Source organism: Stegastes partitus, unplaced genomic scaffold, assembly GCF_000690725.1.
Source record: "Stegastes partitus isolate 25-593 unplaced genomic scaffold, Stegastes_partitus-1.0.2 Scaffold507, whole genome shotgun sequence".
NCBI classification, from domain to species: Eukaryota; Metazoa; Chordata; class Actinopteri; family Pomacentridae; genus Stegastes; species Stegastes partitus.
The window spans coordinates 161890-182064 of NW_007578238.1; the positions used below are offsets into that span (position 1 = coordinate 161890).

At 39.2% G+C, this 20175-nt stretch overlaps 2 protein-coding genes across 5 annotated transcripts in view; both read left to right on the forward strand.

Annotated features, from left to right (window-relative positions):
- atp13a3 (ATPase 13A3) overlaps nucleotides 1-5984 on the forward strand; it is a 42937-nt gene extending 36953 nt beyond the window's left edge. The window contains exon 34 of the mRNA XM_008287557.1: nucleotides 461-5984. Within this exon, the coding sequence (XP_008285779.1) occupies nucleotides 461-658 (198 nt within the window). The 3' untranslated portion in view covers nucleotides 659-5984. The remainder of the gene's footprint in view (nucleotides 1-460) is intronic.
- Nucleotides 5985-7857: 1873 nt separating this feature from the next.
- opa1 (OPA1 mitochondrial dynamin like GTPase) overlaps nucleotides 7858-20175 on the forward strand; it is a 39689-nt gene continuing 27371 nt past the window's right edge. Inside the window, exons 1-16 of one of the 4 annotated variants that reach the window (XM_008287558.1) lie at nucleotides 7858-8029; nucleotides 9765-10089; nucleotides 10293-10389; nucleotides 10484-10591; nucleotides 11509-11562; nucleotides 13298-13380; nucleotides 14919-15074; nucleotides 17201-17254; nucleotides 17424-17528; nucleotides 17841-17927; nucleotides 18313-18426; nucleotides 18662-18742; nucleotides 18847-18921; nucleotides 19026-19097; nucleotides 19437-19536; nucleotides 19650-19780. In XM_008287558.1, the coding sequence (XP_008285780.1) occupies nucleotides 8001-8029; nucleotides 9765-10089; nucleotides 10293-10389; nucleotides 10484-10591; nucleotides 11509-11562; nucleotides 13298-13380; nucleotides 14919-15074; nucleotides 17201-17254; nucleotides 17424-17528; nucleotides 17841-17927; nucleotides 18313-18426; nucleotides 18662-18742; nucleotides 18847-18921; nucleotides 19026-19097; nucleotides 19437-19536; nucleotides 19650-19780 (1671 nt within the window). In that variant the 5' untranslated portion in view covers nucleotides 7858-8000. The remainder of the gene's footprint in view (nucleotides 8030-9764; nucleotides 10090-10292; nucleotides 10390-10483; nucleotides 10592-11508; nucleotides 11563-13297; nucleotides 13381-14918; nucleotides 15075-17200; nucleotides 17255-17423; nucleotides 17529-17840; nucleotides 17928-18312; nucleotides 18427-18661; nucleotides 18743-18846; nucleotides 18922-19025; nucleotides 19098-19436; nucleotides 19537-19649; nucleotides 19781-20175) is intronic. The other 3 variants (XM_008287560.1, XM_008287559.1, XM_008287561.1) reach the window with 3 other exon arrangements.

The following is a 20175-nucleotide window of genomic DNA, read 5'->3' on the forward strand; positions in this document are numbered from 1 at the left end:
TTGTCATTGAAGGGTTAATTGATCAAATTTTAATTCTTTTTTTTTTTTAATTATTATTTTGTGAAGATCTGCTGTGGAATCCTTGGTTTGTTTGATCTTTGACTCCATGAGCTTGTTTTTAAGGAGTAGGCTCAGTTGTTAAACTGTCTATTGCCAACTCCTTTAAACTATTATCATGCTGAATTTTCTTTTGAATGACTTGCATGCATGCAAACTTTTGCAGTTAACTATTGTAAAGAAATATGCCTGCGTATTGCGAATCCAATGGTGCTTATTCAATTCAATATTATGCATGATATAGTTGGAGTAGCATGCGACTGATTTGTTAGCAAAAGTGGGTTAGAAAATCGGGACAAAGCATGACACCTTTTCACGGAGTCTTTTGTCTCTCCTCTTTCTTCCTTCATGTGACATTTTGGTTTCATTCATTTGTTTGTCTTTGATGCCGTGATGTTTTCAGGGAGTCATTGACCTGCGAGCGTACAAGTGTCTGTCCCGGATCTGCTGCCCACGCAAGATGGCGCCCAAAGCTCGCTACATGCATCTGGCCCAGGAGCTCAGTGTGGATCCAGACTGGCCTCCAAAGCCGACCACCACCACCGAAGCCAAGCCACGCCCAGAAAATGGCTCTGACTATCAGATCATAATCAACTCCTAGCACCCCCACAGCTCCCACTACTATCCAATCTCCACTTTTCATACAGGAGACATGCATACGAGGTGTGTTTAGTAAATACCCTTATTTAAATGGAAGCGTCACCAGATAATTGCTTGTCTTCACTATTCTTGCGTCTAGTACTGCAATATTGCAATATTACTGCAGAAACCATAAGATTACACACAAGTACCAAATACAATTAAGGTTTAGTTGTTTCAGTACTCTTCTCTCTCTGGCTCACCCCATCGCACGTGCTCAGGTTTCATTTGCATGTCATGAAATGTCTTTTAAGCATTATTACCATCATGTTTAAATCCCATCCTCAATTGCAATGTCTGGTCCCCAAAGCTGAGCAGCATTGGGCTTAGGCTGGGAGGAGGGCTGATAAACCAGGTCAAATTTGTGCATTGACCCTTTCAAGTCGACTGCCAATACAGGTTTAACGTCCCCTCACTTTGTCTGTGTGAACGGAGGTGTAAAAGAGAGCCCAAGTCCCACTACACTTCAGCGCTATCCTCTCATGTATCTATCGGATCAAAGTTGTTTGAATGCAAGAAGTAATTACTTTTATAATTTACAAGGTCTTCAGGTTTCATTAGCTACCGCAGTTCTAGATTTTCGAGTAAAATGGCCTCTGCAATTCTTTCAGAGAGCACTGACAGACGATGGAGAAGTACGTATAGGATAAAATAGAATGAAGAAGGGTTGTACGTTGGCCTTCCAAAGGTCAACTCAATTTGACTGGCTCTGAAAACGTGCGTACAAGGATTGATTGATAATGAACGAGTGTGTAAGAGTTTGAGAAAGGTGATGGAAGCAAAGCACGTAGAGCTGGGATATTCTGTTGATGGATGTAAAAATGTGGGGATGGATTTGATCATACAGCCGCAAGAAGCATCAAAATTCCACTCTGTGCTTCTCAGCAGGTGTTCGCAGGCCATAGCTGGTGTGAGTCCTATTGCTACTGTGTAGTGGTCTTATACAGCTAATGTACATATACATAGGAACGTTTTCATGTGGGAGCTTAACCACCTGGCGACCCCTCATCAGAGAGCATAGACATGTAAACAAAAAGGAGTTTAAAGGTCACAATGATTCCCAGAAATGAATGAAATTACTCATTTGAGACCAACATTCAGTCAGTTGTTAGTTTGGAGTCTTAGAATAGCTGCAGTCAATATTGTTTTCAAGTTTGTATATGCATATATATGCATATCCTATTGACTGTCGAAGGCAGATTACACATTTGAAAAAGTAAAGAAAATAAATCGAAATATGTCTACATTATGTATAGGGCTTGAAAATTGCACTATTAGTTTTAAAATCATACTGTTGTCCTTGGAGACTTTTATTGAAATCCAATGAAATGTAGAAAAATATTATTTTTTTAGGTTGCAATTAGGCAAGGAAGGTTTAGGGTAAGTGGATTTTTAAAATTGCATGACTTAATCACAAAATACATAAATCAAAACAGATCAACAACAAAAAAGGTGGCTTTTTCCTCATAATTTAGTCACAGCTTTCAAAAACATGTAGGACCTGGCATGTAAAATTCAAAGTAAAGGACTTAAAGAGAACAGTGAGGAAGATGGATGTACTTGTGCAGGCTGGGACTTGTGGCAAGGTGTCCATTGGGTCTGAGTTGAACTGCAGGGATTTTAACAAAGATATGGGTGGATAGAAATACAAAAAAAAGAACAAAAGAGAGATGATATCTCATCATGAACTCAGATATGTTTTTCTCTCTGTGACAATTTTATTGTATAATACCAGGATCCCCCTAAATTAATGACTGAATACTTGTCAACCATAACAGTATTTTGTACTTTGACATTAATGCTAACATAGCATGCTAACATATTACTCTATCATGGTAAGTGTTAGCATCACATGCTAATACCAGCGTGACCTTCCCTCTTGCACCTTCCCTCAGTCCATGCTGCTTTGCCTCACTTGCTCTGCCTCAGACGTGTCTGTACTTTTCATCTGTCACAATATGTTTTCTAGTATGTAATGGGCTTTGTATGCTCATGGGCTGTGAACGTAGCTACAAACCCTTAACCTTGTGTTTGCATCTATGAGCCATGTCCTGTCAGCAGACAACATACAAAGACTTGCATGAAGCCAGCACCCTGTCGCCGTGTTCGGAAGACTTGATGGTTGCAATACTAGAACTATTACTACAAATATACATCATTACTGTAGAATTAAGCTACATTTACATTGCCATCACTGTACTACAAGAAAAATCTGTACCAGAAACAGCATGCATCTGGCAGGTTGTCTTGGACACTTAACCACATGCATGAGACCATATGAATCAAAGCGTCCTACATCTTCAAACTCCCTAGAGATTGGCTGCAGAAATCTAGAAGTACTTAGTAAATGTCCTTTTTTAAAGAAGATTTCTTCCTATGGAAGACTGATTATAAGTGTGATACCAAGTAAATTAAGGCAAAAAATTGTGCATCTCATCGACGTGCCACTAACGGCTATTTCAAAGCATCCATGTAACAGCACAGCCGGCATAAACTGTATGCTGATTACACAGCTGTATCCATGTATTACACATAGACTACCTGCATAGAGAGTTAAGGGCTATATTTTATGTTCATTGCTCTTTCTTTGACATTTAAAGTGATGCTCCTGGAAACCGATTCTTTTACACTCACTCATTAGACTCACTAGACTTTGAATGTAGCTCTAAAGTTTGTAGCTTTATCCTTCACGAAACCTGATGGCGGAAATTCAGTCAGACTCCATAGTGACATACTGAGGAAATGAAGCAGTACACCGGAGAAGCAGGTTATACTCCAAGATAGGACTTTGAAGAGCTTTTATTTTCAATTTCAGCCATTAAAATAGAGAAATTGCAAACTTTTTAAAACCACATTTAAAGCTGATGGTGTTTAAAAAGAAAGATTTCCAGTGAAGTGTCACCTTAAAACAAAGATTGCGACTCACATGCAACAGATTACCAGTATCAGTGTAAGTGTATACTTTGCATAGCAGTCTACCTTTCATGAATCGTGTAGTTTCAGTATTTTCCGAGTCCTTATGAGTGGTTGTGTGACGCCATGTCAAAAGAATGTCACACTAAATGTAATGTTGCTGTCCTCCTGGAAAAATTAAGCAAACAACGTCTCAGACATCCAGTAACAGCGCTGTACTTTCTGACACTCTGTCATGTATGTCACACGGCATTGCATTTATCTCGTCCGTTGACTATTCATTATTCACAATATAGAAACAAAATCGCAGCACATTTCTTGTAATACCAATATCATATTAGTTACACCAAGATTCGCTCAGTTGCTAAAAGCCATTGTCTGTTGAGATATATGTAGTAACATTTCACATTCATAGGAAAAGTGAGCTCCATGTTGTTTTCAAGATGAGTTAACATGTAACCACAGTTTCCATGGATGCATTGTTTATTATTATGTTGTGGGTAAACTGTCAGCGTTAGAAGGATGTGGTGATGATGATGTGTACAGATGAGAAGTGCAAAACGTGGTTCAAACTTGACAGTTTTGTGCCACTTTGCAGAGTGATTCTCATCCAGTATGTCATCAAAACTTATTCCTGTTGGATTTAAACGACGCTGCTGATGTGCCCAAACACTGGTCATAAAAAACCATGCCAGTTTCTCTGCTTTTGAGTTATTCAGTGGTATTTTTATTTTTGCTTTTTTCTCTGGATACCTACTGAGGCTAAGATTGAATGTTGTGTAAAGAACAAAATTTAATGCAATGCAATACTACAGTTATTGATTTTATTTCCAAAGACTTTTCATCACACTTGTACTGGTTGTAGAGGGAGAATGAAAGAAAAGTTTAATTTTAGCCTGTAGCCAGTTCTGTCAATTGATTTGACATAGCAGAGGTGGACTTTAAGGGGTGATAATAATATTATTAGAGGTTGGATTTTATCTGTATATATGAGATGTACATTTCTAACGTGTGCATAAAAGTCAAAAAATATTTAGTTATAATTTTTTTTTTTTTTAATTATCAAAGGGCTGGTGTGTCTTTTTCCACTTTTTTGGTACTGTGTACAATCAGTTGTCTACTTTTGATTTGTACTGTCTGTTGGGCTTTATTTGTACTTTCACTTTTGTTATGGAGTTGCTTTATCTTGGATCTTTCTTTTGTGGGCATCAATCCTGGGCATTTATTTCATGTTTTGAATCAGTTATTGCAAAGTATGATCGGGACTTGTGCATCAGTATTTGCTTTGTCTCGGGTAAACAAAATGCAGCAAATGTCTATTTTAGAGTTCGAATGAAGTTGAACTTTAGCCATCCTAAATGGAACAGTTTTGTCTCTGCAGTTTGTCTCTTAAGTTTCCTAAAGTACATCTGTCTGTCTGCTTTTGGTTTTCTTTTCTTTTGCCTCAGTACTTTGTACTAATCTGAGAATCTGACACAAGAAGGGAATTTAGCGGCAGTGTGTTTTGCGCCTCCGCTCTGCGCTTTCAGAATTTAAGCAACATCTGACAATCTTTTCTTTCTGATCATCCAATGTTTGTATTTTACTTTATGTGTAGATCTTTTTTTTTAAACTCTTTTTTTTTTTTGCATCCATGTAATGTTAAAATGTAATTGGCAAGCAGAATGTGCATTGCTGTTCAATATCAGCGATCTATTGTAGAAGTGATTATATTGCTGCTAGGAGCAAAAAGATTCAGTCTCAGCTGTGTCCTAACTGTGCACCTTGATACAGAAAGATTAATTTAAAAAGTGTAAATACTACTATTGCTTCTCTTCTATGCTACAGTTTTGCCTTTTATTGTAACACAGCTGTGTCAAAGCAGAGCATTATATGCTGAAACCTCGATGCTCTTATACAGGTACATCACATACTGACTATTCAGTTAGTATCGACCTCTTATTCACGTCATGTATTTGAAACGAACCATCGAATGACATTTGGATTGAATCTGCCACTGAGTAAATAAAGACTCATGTGGGTGTTGTTTCCTCAGGGAACCGTGTCTATTTGTAATGAAGAGAGGAATAAAATACAATTTGAGACCCAAACTGAATGAAAATATACTGTTGCTAAAACCTTTTATTACAGTCCATCTGTTTGTCAACTCTTTGGGGTTTATTTGGCGTGCTTGTTTTCTGCAGCTCCCACACCGCAGCAAGAGGCTCGCCTGGGCTATATGTTTTTTCTTTTTTATCGGCAGAGATGTAAATTTTTTGGAAAATTTTTGTACTTTATAATTTATTTTGTATTTATTTTAATTTCATTTTCCCTGAGGATTGTATTTCAGATTTATCTTGATTTCTTTCTTTTCAATAAATGTTCTCAAAGCAGCCGTCTACTGGTCTGTACACAATTTGTTTCTGTTCTGTTGGACATAAATGGGATTCCACAATGCTGCAAGAACTACAGAAACTTCATTATATGTTTAGTGATTAAGCCTTAAGTAACCAATATGTAGCACCAGTATATTTATGGAGTTTACACAATTGAAACTAGTGCAGTAACATAAATAGGTGTTCACAGAATACCTAACAAGCTAAAAGGAATAATCTAAATGTAAACATCAGCAGCACATGAAGGATTGTGGAAAACTGAGGGCTACAAGATTATACAGCTTGTGTTCCCATTTCAGGCATCATATATCTCGTTTAAACATGACGTGCCCTATTGCCCTTTTCTGATGCATTAAAACAAAAAAAAATGTGGACTTTGGAAGAACCGTCCCCCTTGTTGGGACATATAGTAAAGGTCCAAAAGTCTGAAACCACACTGAAAATGATGTAACGTGAATCTGGAAGAAATCATAAACATTTTAAAATATAGTAAATTAAAACCTAAAATGAAAAGAGATTTAAGGTTCTACACTCAGTCAGATTTCCTTGAGTGGGATCTTTCCTTTGAAGAAGCATTCAGATGACACGGCCTGTTGAATTCAGTCAACTTGCAGCCATTGTTTACCTTTGATAAATATGGCTGCACGTCAAGTTACCAGCAGAACATTGCTCACTGAGTAGCGTTGTGGTAGTATTTTAAATGTTTTAGTTTCTGAAAACGAGTGACATCCACAGATCATAAATGTGTGGATCTTTGGATTTTCCTGTGTGACGCTGTCAACTTTGTTGTTGATCTAAATAACAATGATGTGCAGCAGTTCAGCTGAGGTCACACTGACTGTAGTCACATTTTCAGCATGTAACCGGGTGTCTGTGAGTCATCAACTGCAGTTAGTTCTTAATAGGTCTGAATTGTACCTGCTTATTCAAATCACCATCTTTATCAAACCTGTTATCAGTTTGCTCATTTACATGTAAGAGTACAGCTGACAAGTAGCCCTCAGTGTACTGCCTACTTTTCTACCACCTCATGAACTCATAAATCTGCAAAGTTTCTACAACTGCTTGAGAGGATTTCACACAATTGGTGACAGAAATCTACGGCACAGATGATAGAAAGTTAGTTTTTATTTTATTTTATATGCATTACAGTAAGTCAAGTCCTTGCTATTTATATATTACATTTAAAGCAACAGCTTTTGAGCCAAAGTACTTTCCTGTGAAAATGAAGGCTGATGCCATGAATCACAACGAGCCCAAATATTGAGGCCAAGACCCCACAGTGTTATCCGTGATGTCAATTTACCTTATTAACCCAAATATCAGTGCTCAAACCCCCACAAAAATACAAATAAGACCACTTTACCTTACCATAATAAATATAAAGGCTAAACCCCTATAGTGCAACTGTTATGGAGGTTAATCTGACTAATTAAAATACTATCTGATGATCTTACAAATAGTGGTTCAAGTCATTTCACAAAATGTTATCCTATATTTGTCCAACATTTAAAGCTCATATCTCCTCCTACACAGTTTTAATGTGCACACAGATGTACAAGTCTTGCAGGGTTCAGTGCGCAGGGCTGATGGTGGACCTCTGAACCTGACAGCTGCACGATCAGAGGCTTAAGCTGGTGCTGCAGCGGAGGTGTTACAGCTAAAGGGGGCAAACACCGAACAGTGGTGGGAATTATCGTGGATGTCAACATCCTGACTCAGAGGGTAGCATCTGAGAAGCTATCGTGCTGTAGTCAGTGGGATAAAGAACGTCTTTTAAAAAAAACGTACTACATAGGAACCAATTCACTGCTTATTTTTTTTCGTCAGGGCTAATTTTGAGGTGGTACCGTTCACAGGAAGTGGACTGTCATTCTGGCTGTGTCCTTGTTAGCTAACGAGCTAGTTAGCTGCCAGAACAGGCAAGCAAATGTGTACCATTTGGAAAGATGAATTAAACTGTGCCTGAAGAGTGAATTTGACAGAGATTTACGTTTAGCCGCTGTTAACGGCACCATGCTGCGTGTCGGGAGCAAAGCCGCCTGGTGAGTCTCCATTTACCGGAGGTAACGGTTGGTCGGTGCTAGCTGTGCTGTGAGGGAACCATATGTAGCTGCTCCTTCTGACAGCTGAGGACAGGCAGGCTAGCTCCGGCTAAATAACGTTAGCTGAGCCGCTAGACGAAAAGACAGTTTAAAAAATATATTATGGCTAATTGGTGCATAACATTAATCCACAATCCGTCATTGACATGGTTATCATGGGGTGCTGCTGTTGTGGAGGTTGACGTTGGTTAGCCAGCTAACTGACTAGCTAGCTAGCTAACCCGGGTGTTAGTGTTTTTGACTGTCTGACCACGACAGTCTGGTGTTAGCAGAGACTTGGTTGACAGCACACAATGGTCTGACATGACTTGTATTTTATTCACCGTAATTTGTGTTTAGCTAAGCACTTGATAGTAATACATTTTTGGCTCCTTAATATGATGAATTTGAACGTGTTAGGTAACGTTAAAGTTGCCTTTTATTTTTACCCTTCAGGGGTGCCTCCATAAACTGTCATATGGTTGCCAAGATGGGCTCACTGACAATCATGGGGCTGCACACCAGAATCAAAATCCAAAACGATATTTTAGGAATTATATTATACAGTAGCTGTACAGAATCTTGTTAAAAACTAGGTGAATACGGAAATTCTATTATACATTTTGTCTTAAACCTACTAATTATCTAATGTGCATAGACCAATACAGGTTAGTTATTAGGAGGAGCCCCTGTTCAAAATCACCAAATAATATTTATGATTTTAATACTGAATATTCTGTCCATTTTTTATGATGATTTATTTAGTGTATTATATATACAGCCTCTTACGATGCAATAGATTGTGTTGTAATTGTTACGCTACATTGCTGTATTTTGTTAATTCCTTTACTGATTCAAGAGGTCACCTCAATAATACACACAATAATGTCACTGTTGCAAATATACAGCAGTAAAATGGCACAAAGTCCCCAATAATAAAACTTGATATTTTGGTAAAATAATGTGATTTTAGCAAACAGAACAGACTATAACAGTAAAATAATATGCAGCTGTGATGGAGCTCAGGACTGTGTAACAAATGCAGCTGATAAACTGTCTCTCTGTGTGACAGCTCACCTGTCTCAGCTGAAGAAAAGTACACAGTGTTATTTACTAGTATATCCTGATTGATCCTATCTCCCAAAATTAATTTTATAATTATTGCTAACTGCGCACACCTCTCTCGCTTTAGAGACTCTTGTATGGTTTCTACTGCTGTCTGATGCTGAAGGTATTTATTGAACTAAAAGGAAAGACTTCTATAAAACAGTTGGAAGCAACAAGTCTGTGTGCGCCTCCATCAACTAAAATCACAAACTGTGTCTTTTGCACTCTCTGTGATGTTTATAGATGGGACACACAACGTGCTGCTGCTATGCACAACCGTTATGGTGGTCTAATGCTGCTTTTACTTGCACTGGGACACCACTGTTGCATTCACTGAAGCTTGGGCATCGGAGTGTCAGTGAATAAGAAACAACTACCATCTCCACTTTGCATGTGTGTTGCTGCTTCCTGTGGCAACAAAATATTGTTCCTCTTGGGAACAAAGTTACATTTTATTTTACTAGTTGGACAGTACATGTATAATCAGTGATAAAGAGGGGTGATGACTAGAAACTTCCTTTGAGATTACATCGGCACATGAGGAAGTTGAGCTTGTGTAATGTGTTGTTTAATGTCTTTGTCACCACAGCATGGCCTGCAGGAACCTGGTCTCCACCAACATGGGGGTGCGATTTCGGGTACCGCTGCAGAAGCTGCACCCTCTGTCCCGTGCCATCCATCACCGCTACTCGGGAAACGCCAACCCTCAGCGACCTCCTCATCGCACAGCAGCCCGCTATTTTACCTCTATGTCTCGGCTGCCCATGCGGCCACCCAAGCCTCCCCCAGGTTCAGGAGGCCGTGGCTACCAGCAGCAGCGCAACTTCTGGGTGGCCCGTCTCGCTGCTCGACTGTTAAAGCTCAGATACATCCTGCTGGGCTCAGCAGTCGGAGGAGGGTACACAGCCAAGAAGGTCAGTTTTGAGTATTTGAAGTATTTGAGTATTGAATATTAAGAGTTACCAGCCATTCTAGTTTTGTTCATTTGGTCAAGTGCAACAGGATTTGTTCTCAGGAACTTCTCCATTAGTCATTCTAATGCATTGGCATGTTGTTCTAGCTTTGATGACACTTTCATTCACAGAAAAGTGACAAAGGCTTTTCATTTTATTTGCAGACCTATGAGGAGTGGAAGGACATGCTGCCTGATTTTAGTGAATACAACTGGGTCATTCCTGACTTTGTCTGGGAACTAAGTGAGCAGATTGACCTCGGTAAGTGTTTTAACACTAATGACATTGTCTTCCTCTTACTGCATCATGAGATGTAACTCACCACTGTCTTCTCCACTTGTAAATTTATCTGCAGATAAACTGGCCAAAGCTCTACCAGAGATAGAAGAAATTGTCAAACTACTACCTGACATGGACAAAATAGGAGAAAACTTCACGTTCCTTAAAAGCCTCCTCTCCTCTGGTGAGTGCACAAAGTATCAGCTATGCCTTTGTAAAGTTACTGCATATTAACAAAAGCAGCATGTGCAGACGTTAGAGTGTCTAGTCCAGGTTTGAACTGAAGAGAAAAACTGCTTGCCACATTTTAATTGGCTTCCACCATTGTCCCCGTATCATACTCCATGTATCTTATCAAGCTCTGTGTATGGTATCATGCTCTGTGTACTGTATTTTGGTCTGTCCTACTTCGATGTGACCTTAACAGAATAAGATAGTACAGACTTAGAGTTGTGACAAAACACGTAGCTTGTTTCATTTTGTAAGTTGCTGCTTTTCTGCTACAGCCTTTCTGCCTGTTGTGTTTTTTTTTAAAGGGTTCTACAAAGGGTTTATTCAGAGGGGAGCAAGTGTACTGTGGACTGATGTCAAATTAAATATTGTCATGTTCATTATATCATTATATATATTTCAAACACTAACATCAAAAATGCTTTGTATTGTCTATGATAATTCATCTTGCCACAGTACAAGCCTGTTCCTGAAAAGATGAAAGAATTCATTACTTTTATTTTCCTCTGAAAGCCCATGTAGAGACTAGTCTAATAAATATTGCATTCTTCCTACAAATCTCTTGGCATTCAATGAAATGCCGTTTAAATAAACTCTGGATTGGCTGCCATGACAAAATATGCCATTTTGGGCTCATAGAGCACTTGGCTACTGCTGAGGGTGTACTCATCTCTTTTACCAGTTCCTAATCAGCAACTACTTTGCTCGACGCTCTGCCACAGCAGCGGCTTCGTATTAATACACACCATGTAGCTGAGTCCCTGCATTGACCATCATCCCTCTGCTTCTGTCTTTTATGATTTTTATCTTGTGTTGTTCTTCCTTTCTCCTCCTCCCCCACCCTCCTGTCCTCCTCCACGTTCTTCACAGGTGTGAGTTTGGGTAGTGAAGTCAAAGGAGCTTCTGGTCTGCATCTGTTGTTAGGTGTGTAAACCCTGCACTCAGTAGCGCTGCCCCTCTTTTCTTCCTGTCGCTGTTTGACCACTGTTGTGCCAACACATCGCCATGGTTTGGTGGTAGCAGAGCATCTTCCTGAGGCCTTGGCTACCAGTTTGCAGACCAGCACTGTTGTCAACAATGGCGTTGTTCATGGTTCATGCAGATTCATTATTCAGTTAAATGTAGGACATTCAGAGGGTTTAAAGGTCTCATGTTGGAGTATGCAGGGGACTATGCCTATTTTTGCAGCCAGTATGTGGCTGACATCTGTTTACCTGACTCAGGAAAAGCCTTTCTTTTTAGATTTCTCTCCCTCTTTTCTGAAGTCACTCAACACCCTAAAAGAACTTGAATGGTGACGATTCCCTACTTTATTTCATAACACAAATGCAGTAAAAGAGAACGTTGTGCAAAGGATCTGGAGCTGCAGATTCATTGTTTGCCTGTACTTTGTCCCCCTCTTCCCTTTTTACTTTCTTTAACCTGACTGTCCTTGGCTGTACTGTGTCCTACCAGTGTGGTTTTTGCTTCCTTTGACTTCTACCCTTTCTCTCACCTGACCTCTATGGGTTTCTGCTTTCTTCAATGACATTCTCATCGCTAATCTTTGAGGCGATCTATTTTTGGCTTTAGCTGTTGGCACTCAAATGTTTGGAAAATGCACATGAAATACAGCTGACTAAGGACATCTGTTTCACTTCTAAATGCTTGCCATATGCAAATGTATACCAGTTTTTATTTATAAATGATGCCAAATATGTGATATAGATTAATTTAACAGTAATAAATAAACGTAAAACAGTTTAAGGCTATGAAGGTAATGCACAGTGGTAGCTAGTCTTCTAAAGTCATTTATACAAAAGCTTTCCAGGCCAAACGGGACCACACCTCTGCTGTGAGTCATCAAAACAGCACAGGCGTGTCCCTGCACTCTTAGTTATGTACTGTTTTGTAAGTACTATTATGTATGTAATACTTTTCTGTTACAATTACAAGTTTTTACATATAGTGTTTTAGTATATATTTTTATATTCAATGTACTTACTCTCTCTCTGTAAACATCTGCCTCATTTATACGACTAAGAAGACTTTGCTTTGTGCATGGCAATAACAGCATGGTAATTCCCATCATAAAAGTTTAAGTCAGACACTTTTTTATAGGGTACCTGTGGACCTTTGAGTATGAGTGTTTTAAATTAACATGCTTAAAGATGTCAATTCTTAAATTATTTTTTTATTTGTGTGTCTTAGTATTTATTTGGATACCTACATTAACTGTAACCATGTTGTCCTATGAAAGTACATAAGTCAAAGTCTCTGTCATGGGTGTCCAAACATTTACCTAAACTGAACCATCTACCACATTTCCATTTTCTGTCAACACTCCTAGAGATGATGAATCTTGATTTTATGTTTCTAAATTTGCTCAAAGAATACCATATTTTGATGATATTTTTAGTGGTTAGGGGGAAAAAAATGTATTAACTTATTTTGTTTAATGTGTTTTGAATATATCCTACATATGTTCATGTATTGGTGCAACATTTTCCAAACATTTGAATTTTAATCACACTGGTCTTTACTCCTCTAATCACAGGCATGCTTTATTTGAAAGCTATAGGCAGTATTGTCTCCTGAGCCTCATTATATTCAGCATGCAGTCGCCTTGATGCGTTTTCATTAGTGACCTTATTGTTGGGTGTTTTGTCTCCTCTGGTAGAAACTTCAGGCGATCCTCAACTAAAAGCCACAGATTCTTCTACTGCAGCAGCACATGATGCCAGTGACAAGCAGTACAAAAAGGCAAGTTTCCTAACCTGTTGACACTTCTTAGCGTTCATGCTCTCTACGCCATCACAGCTCGGCCTCACTCAGCTCCTGCCTGCAGCTTGGATGCTTTTCACTTCAGTGCCAGGAACTGTAGTCAACTGAATCAACATGTTAATATGATTTTGTATTGTTCAAGTGACATTATTTTTAAATGCACTGATTCCCAGAGTTTTAGAGATCTGGCAGCAAAGATCATATAGGTTGTTTAACTTAATTATTATTAAGTTTTACACCAGCCTATAGTACTGATAAATGTTTTAGTTCCTTTGGCAATACTGTAGTGAGAAACGTCTCCGTCCAACCTGGGAGTTTACACACACTGATAAGTGTGTGACAATTTACTTTACCTTTGCCTTACTGCTTATCATGCTTCCTATTTTTTCCCCCCAGAAGTCTCATTCATGGACACAACCTTTTTCTTATGGGTTCACATTATGTAACTTTCTCTGACGAAGCACTTCAAATGTGCATTTGTTTTTTTTTCTGTTGTCCTTTCTCTTTCTTGTTCATCTGGTGTTTTGTCCATAGTGGTTTCAGTGTCTCTATTTTCTATATTTCAATGTTTTTTGTGTGTTTTAACATTTTACAAAGTTTAAACAGAGGAAAATGATTTGATGGTTTGACATTTAAAAAGAGATGCATTTAAAAAAACGACATTCCTTTCCTATTTCCTGCTTTTAGTCTGCAATCATGGTCTCCAACATGAACACAACATGACTTTTACAAGTTGATATTTCTCTTCATGTTACATTTACCAGGTATTATATGCACATTTCACAGAGTGAAAAAGCAAACCCAGCACAAGATTTGACTAAGACGTCATGTTGGGGACCCCTGAACTAAGGCAGATTTCACCTGCTATTCAGTATGCTTTGTGCTTCATCCCATTAGATCAGTACCCTATGCTTGCTTTGCTTTTTTATAATCATCTTCAGCACCATCAGACCAATTGTGTTGCAGCACATTAAAGCACTGTGGTCAGAATTTTGGGCTTGGTCATTTTACAGCTACCATGAAACCAGAATTTCTACTGTATTCTAGCATTTTATACTGTCAAAACATGCCCTTCCGTTAAAGTGTTGTTGGAATCATGGTGAACTTATAGTCATTGTCCCACACTGGTGCATGGTGGTGAGGAAAAACAACAGAATCACTGTTGTTGCCACTCGCTGAGAGGCACTGGTTGTGGTATTAGTTGCCTCTTCTGCCTTCAGTCTAGCAAGGTTTAGCATCTCCTGTCAGTGTTTACGAGAGACTGACTTTGTTGCGTTGCACTGATGATGGTGGCAAGATTACCAAAGCCAAAGACCTTTCAAACATAAGCCTTGACTAAATTATGATTCTCCAGCCGAAACGACACCGGTGCCAGCGAATGAGACGCAGGTCATGTTTCCTCTGTTGTAGCCCTGTGTTGGGGCGCAGCACTCGCCTGTGAGACTGACTAGTCCAGTGGCCGGTTGTTGTTTTTGTTGCTCCTCCCACCTCTCTCTCACTATGACGTGCCCCAGCAGGGTCTGCTTGGGGAGCTCATTCTTATTCAGCAGCAGATCCAGCGGCACGAGGAAGAAGTCCGGCGGGCCGCTGCTGCCAATAGTGCGCGTCCCCCACCGCCAGAGCCTGTTCCCAGTCCACCTCCGAACCCCAGCCCCCCTCAACAGAAACGCAAGGTGAAGGTCCCACCCCACTTAGATTTGCCCTATCCTACCAGTGGCTCCATAAAGATTAGCGCATAGGAGCAGACTATACGTATTCAGTTGTGAACAATAGCTTACATACACTCATGAAGACCATGTATATCATGGCAGTCTGGAGTTTCCAATCACTCCAACTCTTAGCTTTTTATGATAGAATCATTGAACACATGCTTCACAAGAAGCAGTCATGCATTTTGGCTCTTTCATAGAGTCTTCTGGAAAAATGACAAAATCAACTTGGTCAAAAATATACATATAGCAACTTGAGAAAAGCCTGAAATCCTCAGCCAGAAGTTTGGGTCTTGGATGTAGTTGGGTGTTCCAACAAGACATGGACCTGGAGCACACATTGAAGATAGTAAAAATGTGGCTGAAGAATTAAGTTTTAGACTGACCTACATAAAATGTCTTGACTTAAACCCCACTGAGAGTCTGTGCACTGTGCTGAAGACACGTTTGTCAGAAAGCCACCAAATTTAGTTGAACTGCACCAATTCTATCAAGAGGAGTGGCAAAGATACAAACAAAGCATCTACTTAGGGTGAAAATGACCAAGGGACATTTAAGGAAATATTGGCATATTTTTGACCCAGCAGATTTTGTCATATTTCTAGAAGACCTTTAATAAATCTATGAAAGAATCAAAATGCACAGTTGTTTTGTTGTGGAAAAAGAAATGCACATGTGTCGATGTTTTCATGACAGAAAATTAAGAGTCGTAGGAGTCATTGGAAACTCAAGACTACATGGTCTTCACAAGCGTGTGTAAAGACAATGTATAACATAGACTTGTTCACAGCTGTATATTTTATTTGAATTCTATTAGCCGCTTTGTGGCCATGCAACAAATACAGTCTTTGTTACGCCTTTAATTATCCATTTTTGTTCAACCATATCTACTGTGTAGAAAATAGCAACAGGATTTTAAAACCAAATGAAACACATTTAAACCAACTAGTATTTTAAAGTATTTGTTGGATTGCTATTTCATTGGAATTCATTCTATTTTACACGGGTGCGTGTTTTGCCCTCTACTTAAGCCAATGTGTCAGGGCTTTTAGATACGTTTTGTAACATTTAAAAATTATTTTAATCTACAGATGAACTAGACTATCAATCTGTTTTCGTTTATCCCCGTCAGTACCCAACAGTAGTCTCCACGTATCACCCCGTAGTCTGTCAAAATGTGCTAAGATTTGGTCTGCCAGTGCGCTGTAGGAGGGGCATGCATGGACCTTCATAGCTTAGTCTAGAAAAATGCCGACGAGCTCAGACTCATTCTCTAACGCAAATGGCTGGATACTCATCAGCAGTACTTCATTAATGTACGGAAGCACGGCATGGAGTGGAGTGGCAACATGCTGCATGGTGTGAGCTGCACTTTTTGAGACTGCCATGACTGGACCTAACTTTTATTAAAAAAGATTATTGCTTCATCAACAGCCAGGTAGAGCTGGTTTGTAGCGCCCAAATAAGCCTCTTTATAACAAATAATCACAACTGTTTGATACACCTTTTCGACACAGTGCTAGTTGGTATCTAAAAGCACATCTATTGTCCTTGTTGTCTAGTATAGAAATAGTTTTTGATGAAGTAGTTTGGTGTGTCTGTCTGTTAAATTCCTTTTCTGGTGCTGCCAGTCCCATTTGTTCATGTCTGCTGTGTCTTCTGCTTCCTGTTCTGCCTCTCATCCTAACAAACATGTTGCAGTTGTGTAAAATCTACAATCAGGTCTCAATCATGAAAAAGCAAGCTGTCACGACTAAATGATTTTGTGTTTTAATTCAGCGAGATTTTACTGGGCTCACTCTGTGATTTGTGCCTGTTTGTGAATCATAGCTTGTTGATCAAAGCTGAGTAATACTCGAATGAGAAATGTCTGCCTGAAAATTTTGTTCCTCTCTTTATGCATTAACGTGACTCTCAAATTTGGTTCTCTCTGTGATACAGTGTGCACAAACCTTTGTGGTGCTGGTGGGATTTTATTCTTGTGAAACTTTACTGAAAGAGTAACTGGGAGCATTTATTTTCGAAACAGAAAGGAAGCATTAATTCAACATGTTGCTGTTCTTTTTCATTGATTCTACTATGACCTTTAGTCATCAGACAAAGAAAAGATAGACCAGCTTCAAGAAGAACTCCTCCGTACCCAGGTAGGTTGTGATCCAAATGGCATGAAAGTCAAATGGATAATTGTTCATCTCAAAAATCCTTTAGTTGTACAACTACATCAAATACTACTAGTGAGTTTTGGAGAAAAGCCTTGTGTTTACAGTGTTACAGGTGCTAATTGTTGATGGGATGCTACTGTTTATCCCTTAGTTAAAGTATCAGCGCATGCTGGAGAGACTGGAGAAGGAAAACAAAGAATTAAGGAAAGTGGTGCTGCAAAAAGATGATAAGGGGATTCACCAAAGGAAAGTGAAGGTAAACAACTCCACTAAACACAGTGACAGACACAAATACAATTTTTAAATTTCTCTCTTTTCCCTTGTGTGGATTTTGCTTTACTTGAGGTTGCTTTATCAAATATGAACATTACACATCTAAGAATACTTTCCTAAAGCTCTCCTCCATGCTGAGTGGCAGGGGACAGCGATTTTTTGTAGACTGCTTGAAACACTGCCGCATAAGTTTATTTTTTTTCTCCTTTGTTTTTCCTTCTTTGATCATGACAACTAATTGCAATGCAAAGCTGCATATCACTGATATAAATTTCCACTGTGTCTCCTCCTATAGAAATCCCTTATTGACCTGTATTCTGAAGTCCTGGACATCTTGTCTGACTACGACGCCAACTATAACACCCAGGACCACTTACCCAGAGTAAGCAGAAAATGTAGTTATTTTTCTCATGGAAGGTATATTTTCATTACGAAACAATTTTATTGAACTGTTTCCTCTCCACTTGTTTAAGATGATGTCATTTAGTCTTTTGCATTTGCTTTTGCTTTTCACAAGTTTTCAAGGAACATACTTATGTTGAAAAGTTTTTTTTTTTCATTTATTTATTTATTTTTAATTTCTAGACTAAATTTCTAGCATTACTCTTATATTACATTGACCCTGATCACGTAATATGTCCTGTTTCCATTTCCACAGATCTCATGCCGTTGGGTTTAGCTGCCCTCTTTTTGTCATTTTTGTCCTCTATTAATCTATGTGTGTGCTGTGTCTGTGGTCTCACTCACTTTTTCCTCTTGTGCTTCAGGTGGTTGTGGTTGGGGATCAAAGTGCTGGAAAGACCAGTGTGCTCGAGATGATAGCCCAGGCCAGGATCTTTCCCAGGGGCTCAGGAGAAATGATGACACGGTCTCCTGTGAAGGTTTGTGGATTCACAGTGGCTACTGATTGTGCAGCCTTTTTTTTTTTTTTTTTTTTTAAAAGGACAGAAAAACAAAGATTCACACATACATTCAAGCTACACAAAATGCCAAATTTGTTGTCATGGCATAGTCATAAAATGACAGCGAGATTAAAGTATTTTGGAATTGTAAAGTAGCCCAGTATTAATCCAGTTTTAATTAACTTTAAATACATGTGTGCTCTTCTTCCTGCAGGTAACACTAAGCGAAGGCCCCCACCATGTGGCCCTGTTCAAGGACAGTGGCCGAGAGTTCGATCTTACCAAGGAGGAGGATGTGAGTCACAAAGTCATTCATTCATCCATGTAATATGCATTACACCTTGAACCCAGTTGCCTCTTCACACCAGTTTATGTGTTCTTTCTTCCTGTGCCCTGCAGCTTGCTGCTCTGAGGCATGAGATTGAGCTGAGGATGAGGAAGAGTGTGAAGGAGGGGCAGACAGTCAGCTGTGAGGTAGGACATAGTGCCTCCATTCAGATTGCTTATAAAGCTGTTATTTGCTGGTTTCATTTGGTAATTTTCTGTAGAAATAATCATGTTTGTGTTTTGCACGTTAGACAATATCCTTGAGTGTCAAAGGCCCTGGCATCCAGAGGATGGTACTTGTTGACCTACCAGGAGTAATCAGTGTAAGTATACATTCTTAAATTGTTTAGCGTGGGATTGTTTTCATATTCCTTTGACTGTGTGCTGGATTCTTTACTGTAATGTGTGAACATGTGTTTTTTGTTACTTAATTATCTTAGACCACCTCAACAGAAGCACAGGGTGCAGGTCCCACCTTACTTAGATTCCACCTTACTTTACCCATCTTACCCATCTCGATAAACAAGGAAAGATAGCAGCAAGAAAGATACATAAGCTTTCCTACTTATGAGCTAACCATTTATAGATTTACCATTGCTTACAAAGGACATGCCTGTGATTTAGCAGTGTTTAAAAACTTCCTTGATGTGTGTCTTTTGCAGACGGTTACTGCAGGCATGGCATCAGACACTAAGGAAACCATCTTCAGCATCAGTAAGGCCTACATGCAAAACCCCAACGCAATCATCCTCTGTATTCAGGGTGAGTCATGAGCACACATTCCCATGTACAACAATCATTCATAAAGCCAGCAGGTATCACAGCGAGCAGGGAGATGATCTGTAACAGGACTGAGTATGTTTCTCTTCGTCCAGATGGCAGCGTTGATGCAGAGCGGAGCATTGTCACAGACTTGGTTAGCCAGATGGACCCTCAGGGGAAGAGGACCATCTTTGTACTGACCAAAGTGGATTTGGCTGAGAAGAACCTGGCCAGCCCAAGCAGAGTAAGAACATGTGACTGCCCCAAAAATCTTACAAAAATGTTGTGTATGTGTAAAGGGTCAAACTCACTATTAATGGTTTGGCATCTATTCACCTATTTTATAACAATTCTTGTGATGAATGCAAAGATCTGTCTACAAATGTCTTTATTATTGTCATTCATTCTTACGTAATAAACTTCGTCATTACTTGAAACTTGTGGGTTGAGCCACACCCATCTTTAAACTTGGTGTTTATTTTTATCTCAACTACACACCTGTAAAATTTCCCAACTGTGTCTTGCATAGTTACAGCACTGTTGGTTGACTATGGTATTCACAAAATCTGTCCTGATCTATCTTAAGATTTATTTTTATAGTGACAAAGCACAACATATGTAATTCTTGGGCACTCTACA